This window comes from Diospyros lotus, chromosome 5 (assembly GCF_014633365.1).
Source record: "Diospyros lotus cultivar Yz01 chromosome 5, ASM1463336v1, whole genome shotgun sequence".
NCBI lineage: Eukaryota > Viridiplantae > Streptophyta > Magnoliopsida > Ericales > Ebenaceae > Diospyros > Diospyros lotus.
The window spans coordinates 30753248-30760751 of NC_068342.1; the positions used below are offsets into that span (position 1 = coordinate 30753248).

Here is a 7504-nt window from a genome sequence, read left to right on the forward strand (position 1 = left end):
TGATGAATTTTGAGCTGATGGGCAGTTTAATTTCTATATAAAGGTGATGGTAATATTTCTGTAATGCATATGAAACGTTTAAATGTTAGAGGAATATGTGTATTGTAGGCTTGCTATCTCTTATTGGAGTCTTTGACTTCTTAGGGGACAGTGTTGGTCACGACCTCTGAATTTTGGGTCATGACACAATACATGTGGTTGACTGATCCAATCGGTTAACAGCCTCAAGCCCTGGTCCAATTAAATTTTGTATTTTTTAAAATAAAACTTAGTCCAGATTGTAATAAAATTGGGCTTTACCCAAATTGGATTTGATTTAGCTACGAGATTAAAATAGGAATTGGGTAATTATTGGATTTGGTTAACCAATGGTAATAAACTTCTATTTAGGAAGTAATTAAACTAGGGATACCATAAGCTAATTTAAATAAATCAAAAATTAGACAAAAAGGAATATCATATGCTAATCTCAATAATATGTATTATATTAGGAATTGAATAACCATTGAAATTGACTATCCCAATTATCCTATATCAATTTTGGCATTAAATAAATTTGGATTGAATTAAATCAAGAATTGGATAACCATTGGAATTGGCTATCTCAATTATCCTTTGTGAATTTGGGATTTCAATAAATCTGGAATAACTTGGAGCAAATCAGGTGCAACCTATCCATGAATTGGAGTAGGTTTACACCCACAATCCAAACACCCAAAATTAATTTAGGGTTTGGAAGTTTAGTAGCCAAGGTGTGCGTGTGGTTGCATGATTGTTGGGGAGAAGGGGGGATGTTGATTGGTGGTAGTGGCTTTTGACCACTGTTGTCAGCTATGTTGTACGGAAACGAAAACGTGAAAACAGACATTTTTCTAAAAAAAAAAATAGGCATAAATAGGGTCCAAAAAGGGAATAGAAAACGTTTCGAAAATATTTTGAAAATGGGAAAAAGACTCATATGAAGTGTTTCCGTGCAACATAGGTCGTTAAAGTCACCCAACTATAGCCTTCTTGCTATTTGGGGCTAGGGTTCATCGTGAAGAAAAATGAGGAAGAGAAGGATAGAAGAAGAAGAAGAAGTCGAAGCAGAAACATAAGAAAAATAAGACAAAGCAAAAAACAGAAGAAAAAAAAGAAGACAATTCTGAACCGAATGAGAGTAAGGGAAGTCAATCCATGAACCAGGATACCAACAATCTTGGCCATGACGAACCTCCACACAAAATCAAAATCGACAAAATGACAGTACAAAACAATATTCTTACCTACAAATATTGGCTACCCATAGCACCAAAGAAGAAGTTGAGCAAGAGAGAGAGAAAGAGAGAAAAGACAGTGGAAGAGAGAGATCGAGAGAGGTTCGATTGTTGCCCAAAAAGTATACATCAAACTTGCGAGTTAACTCATACAAGTTTATGAGACATGAAACTTTAAGCGAGTCAATTCGCTTATAAACTCGAATTTTCATATAATTGAAGTTTATTCGCTATTTAATATTGTAAACTCGATAAACTTGGTAGTAAACTTGTAAACTTAGTTGGTAAACTTAGTAAACTTTGAAATTTATGTTATATATAAATTAATATTAAAATTTTTTATTGTGGATGAATGATGATAAATGATAGACTTAATATTTAAAATTTCATATTATTTAGTATTTTTGAAATCAATAGATGAAGTTATTTTGAAATAACTATATACATATATTTTATTAATAAAAAATATGATTATAAATTATAATAATCACTTTATTAAGTAATATTAATTAATTTTTTTATAAAATTACATTATTCTAAATATATATTTATATATATTAAATGATATTTTTAATTATCTCTAAAATCATATAATTTTAGGATTCAAATTTACGATTCCATTTTATAAATTATTCTTTGATTCCACTTAAAGTCTCATAAAGTCTCAATTTTAATAACGCTGTCATGGGACGAAGGTCGCGTGACTGTCGATCATGATTGGAGGATGAGAAGGGAAAGTTCTTGGCGGCTGTTGCAGAGGAGAGGAAAGCTTGGCTTTCGCAGAGAGGAGGAGAAAGCTTGGAGCCTTAGGGCTCTCTTTGCCACGTGGGCTTGGCTCCTCTTGGGCCTCTAAAGAGTAAGCCCCAGAAATCGGGGCTTACAGTTTTCAGCTTGCATTGTTTTTTTTTTTTTTTTTAAATATTTGAAGAGATTTTATTATCATTCAAAAGGAACATTAAATGTAAGACCCTCCCAAAAAAATTTCTCCCACCTCATTTGAAGCTGTAAAGATCCCAGTTGTTTAAACCGAACGAGGCATTATTGATATTTGGGATGAAAATTTATACGATGGACATGGAAATTCAGAACCATATATAGAAGGTATAGTTGATATACATTTGCTGGACATCTCTGTAGTTGGGGACAATCAGATTGACTGAATTTTAGCGTCCGGCCAGCATTACACTAATTCCCAGCATTATGCAAAGACTTGGTAGAGCTATGTGTGGATCTTGTTGTGGACAAGAATCATCATAAAAGCCTTTGATTAGCTTGGCTGCATGTCCATTCCTTGCAAAAATGGGAGATATAGTTTTCGTCAATCAGATAAAAATAGACAGTATGGACAAACTTAGGCTGTTATCTATGGAGTTTTACTAGCAACCGTTTTCTATTTTGGCTCAGAATATAATTTATCGAGGCCACACGTTTGTTTTCATTTACCTATTCAATTAATTAGTTGAGACACCAATGTATTAGGTTAGGCCTAATTAAAGAGTTGTTGAGTAGAAAATTATGAAATTAAGACCCACACGGCCCAATGGATCATTGCTCATTAATTGGCAGGTGCTAATAGTGTTACTGCTAGGGGAGACAGCAGGGTGTTATGCTGCTCGTGGTTTGCTTTTGTCTATGAACCTTCTAAGTCAATATCTCATCATTTGGGAGACACCAAGCGCCAACATCTCCGCACGAGCATACAGATCCAAATCCAAATCACGTTGCTGCCAGGTAATCGCTGATTGAGGAAGAAGATAAACTTTTGTCTCCTTCACCCTGCTGCTACTATATATTGAGACTATGCTGAGGCAAGGAACACAAACCACAACTTTGACATTAAGCCTCAAACCAACTAGAAGAGTAAATGGCTTCCTCTCCTTTGAGACTAAAATCCCATCGCCATGCTCGTTCTGTCAGCTTGCCCTCTAGATCTCATCCACTCATCCCTCTAGTTGATGAGCATTTGTGCAGAATAAAGGCTTCTGAAGCTGCCTCTTCACCAGTAGGGGAGAGACTAAGTATCCTCCTAGATATGTACAGTTGTTTGGATGATTTGCTTCTTTTGCCACACACACAAGAAGCCTTGGCCAAACAAAACCGTGAGAAATGGGTTGAGGTGGTGCTAGACGGGTACCTGAACCTGTTGGATGTGTGTGGCACAGCTAAGGACGTCTCCTCACAAGCAAAGCAAGATGCACAGGACCTTCTCTCTATCATTCGGAGGAAAAGGGACGCAAATGAGTTGGGTGGATACTCAGCCTCAAGAAAGAGGGTAAAGAAGCTGATCCAAAAGTCTCTGAGGGACTTGAAGAATATCAGGAGCAAGCACACCATCCTCGCTTCAGACAAATACCATGAGACCATGGCGATTTGTGCCCTGTTAAATGATGTTGAGGCAGCTACTTTGGCCGTGATGGAGTCTTTGTTGTCCTACATGGCAGGGGCAAAGGCGCAGTCAAGATTTTCTTTGGTTTCCAAACTGTTGCACAGCAAGACTGTAGAAGCTCAAGATGAAGAAACAGGCACAAATGAGTTTGATAAAGTCGACATCGCATTATGCTTGCTTAGTGGTCACAAGAGTAGCAGATCTTCCGGCGCAATGTCCCTTGAAAATCTGCAAATTGACTTGCAAAGGATGGAGATGAGCATTCAAGAACTTGAAGGAGGACTAGAGTGCTTGTTCAGGAGGTTAATCAAAACTAGAGTTTCCCTCCTCAACATTCTCAACCACTAGCCAAGAAAATCATCATACAATTTCATGGAAATCCCACAATTTTGTAACTTGGACAGAACCTACTAATTTGGAGAGTCCATACTTGTACATCAGAAACACTACCGTATCTATAAATCAATATAGTTCAGACAATTGTTGATGAAATTTGCTTCTCCCTGTTCACCATTTTTTTCTTCAACTCTCTTGTAAATGCAAGGAATAATTCCAAACAGAATTCAACATTTTGAGTATTGCAATAGTCTTTCTCACTAAATTAGATGTAGGAATAGATTAAAGGTAAGATCTCCTGTTGATATGTAGGATCCAGCGATCCATTTTCAAATTCTCTTTTCTTTTTTTTTTCTTCTTCTTCCTTTTCTCGGGAAAATTGGAAGAGATATCGTTACCATTCAATAGAAAATAACATGCAACAACCTTCCAAAAAATTTCACCCTCCTCATTCCTAGCTGTCAAGATTCCAGTTGGTATAAACCAAACGAGAAATTATAAGATGCACATGGAAATTAATTATGAAACATAGGAGTTGTAGTTAATATATGTCTGTTGGTTGTCGTTGTGCTTGGGCGACTATCAGATTTACGAAATATTAGCTTATTCCAGCATTTTGCAAAGACTTGGAAGAGCTATGAGCGAATCATGTCGTGGACAAGACTAATCAGAAAAGCATTTGGTTAGCTGCATGTGCATCCCTGTAAATTAATGAGAGAGGTAGTTTCCACTCTTAATTAATTATAAATCAATACACACCTGAATCATTTAATTCGGCAATCTTGCTCCTTCCCGCATTTCAGAGCATTTTGATCAATCAGATGAAAATAGACAGCATGGCCAAACTTCTTAGCTTGTGATCGATCAAGTTTAGCAGGCACCACTTTCCATTTTAATTAGCTCAGAATCTGATTTTTGGGGCCACAATCAAGTGGTAGCTCAATCTAACTGCTAAGGCGGAGAATCTCACAGCCGTGAAGGCAGCTAATCGAGCTATCTGGTTAAGGAAGATCATGGAAGACTTGAGTACAGAACGAAAAAGGTCAAGATTAAACTGTTAATAGTTACCTAAAATTAACTCAAGTTCCACCCTCAGTCTCTTCTCCTTTACAACAAATGATTTAACTCTATTAGTTTTAATGACAAATCTTATTGCAAAAATTAGAATGAAAGATTTATTAAGGCCATTGTAGGAGTGCTTACCATTTAATGATTCCAAGGTTGTCAAGATTCCAATTGTCTTGGTGGTTAGGTAGTGATTTAACAGAAAATTATAACGAGACTCCACTGAAATTATGACATACTGCTTTAAACAATGAGGAATACTGTGCTGGCTGTCTTTCTCATACGAACATGCAGGGATCACACCTCGTGTGCATGCCAACTCTCTTTTACTTCCGTCATGTGGAATCATCATTAAATTTAAAATGTTTATATATATTACGGTATAATGAAGCAGGGAATCAAGTTGAGCTTCAAGAGTGCTAGCTCTAGATATGATCTGTTAATGTGGGGGCAGCTGGCAAGAACATGAAGAAAACATGAAATTGGAATTCAAGTTAATGTTGTCCTCATGGATGCTCAATAATAGATAAGAGCCATGCAGAGAAATAGATGGTGCTGACATTTTGTGCTTAGGGAGACAGCTGTGACTAATACCACTAGTGTATAAACAAGTTTACGTGTGATGAGATTGGGAGCTAACTGGGGAGACATTGAGTGAACATCTCCCCAGCATATGGATCGAAGTCATATGATCCAGTTGCTGCCAAATGATGGTTGGAGACGATAATATTCCTTCTCTCCCATCCACCCACTGCTATATATATATATATATATTGAGCCAATATATGCTGAAGCAATGGAAGGCCCAATTTTTGGGCCTTATATTGAGAGGGCCCAAGGAGGGCCAGCCAAGCCCATAGGCCATATAAAAAGCCTAGGGCTCCCATTCCTCTCCCCTCCCCCCTCCCCCCCCCCCCCCCCTCTTCTGTGCCGTTACAATCTCTCGCTCTCTCTCCCTCACACACACACACATTTTCCCTTCCAATCAATTTTGTGCAATTTAACCGTTGGATCTAGATTCGACCATATTTTCACTGTGAAAGCAACCTCAGTGTACAAGAAGGTAGGTTCTTTAGCTTCATCAGCCTTATGTTTAGCATAAAATCATGATATATGTATGTATATACACGTGGGCTGGGTTGGCCGAAACTTTGAACTTAGATTTAGAAAGATCTAGCCATTGGATCTTGTTGGTTTTTGTGTATGTTAGTCAATGGGGTTAGGGATGTTGAATGGTCGCCTCGGATCACCGGAAAACGTCATCCACGACGATTGGCAGTGAGCTTTTTAAATCTGGTTGAAAATTAAATGTTAGATCTACAAAAATTCAGTCGTTAGATTTAGCCTATTTTTAGATATATTAACTCCCTTGGTTAGGCGTTCCAAATGGTGGGCTCTGATCATCAGAATCTTGGGCTAGCGGAGGTCACCGATGGCTGCTGGTGGTGGTAGCAGTGTGGCTGGTTAGGTTATTTTATTTTTTTTCTGGGGGTTTTGGGCCTGCTATGGCAGCCCAATGGGTTGGTCAAAATCTTGGGTGACTTGATGTTTATATTTATTTAATTCTCATGTAATTTGATGATTTTGTTAGGTGACTTTAACGTGCCCCAACCAAGAGACGTTTGAGGCAATCTTACATCTTCCATAACATAGTGAGTGGATAAATCGTATTATGGTGGTATTTGTTGCATTTATACCTTTCGTTGTTTTAGTATTCTATATATACTATTCATGATTTCGTTTGTGAATTGCATATGGGGAAATTAGAATCCATATTGTTTGTTTTACGCATATTGACACGTGTTATTGATTGCATTTCTATTAATGTGGATTGTGGATGGTGATACTTGTATGTGATATATTACATGCGACATTGATAATACTAAATGTTGGTATGAAATGTGTGTTAAATGGAGTAACAGTTAGAACCTTGTATCGTTAACCACAATAAGAGTTAGTCGTTGTGCACCACATATGCATTAAGGTGTGAGATAGTTCAACATCCATGTTTATATTAGGCGTGAGATAGTTTGCCAAAGTGGATCTTGGTGGCGTAGAGATAGTTCGCACCAAAGAAATGATATGTGTGAATTTTGATTCTACATGGTTTACTCCCAATGTATATTTATTCATTATCTCCCATTCGGTATTATATATTACTTGAAATGTCATGGCATGATGTTCTATATTCGTTGCATTGATTCTATATTTCCCCCCATTATAATGCTTATTACCCTTCACTAAGCCAGTGTTAGGCTTACCCCTTAATATTTTAGATTTTGTAGATTGGCAGACATTTTGATGGTATACCCTAGCCACACGCTAGTATGGCATGTACACGTCATTTCATGAGGTTGTGCATGGGAAGGTTTAAGTTCTTCTTGTTGTGAATTGGTAACTTGTGATTTTTGTAAATACATGCTTAATATTGGGCTGATGGCACCTTAATTTCTATATACAT

The 7504-nt window shown here is 37.2% G+C and overlaps 1 protein-coding gene across 1 annotated transcript; it reads left to right on the top strand.

The window, feature by feature from the left end:
- Positions 1-3104: 3104 nt before the first annotated feature.
- On the top strand, positions 3105-4104 carry LOC127802194 (uncharacterized). The gene has a single exon (XM_052337901.1). The coding sequence runs from the start codon at positions 3121-3123 to the stop codon at positions 3988-3990; it is 870 nt and encodes a 289-aa protein (XP_052193861.1). The 5' UTR covers positions 3105-3120; the 3' UTR covers positions 3991-4104.
- The last annotated feature ends 3400 nt before the right edge of the window (positions 4105-7504 follow it).

Bases quoted from the DNA above. Each gene is read 5' to 3' on its own strand.
- LOC127802194 (XM_052337901.1), top strand. From the start codon at position 3,121: ATGGCTTCCTCTCCTTTGAGACTAAAATCCCATCGCCATGCTCGTTCT.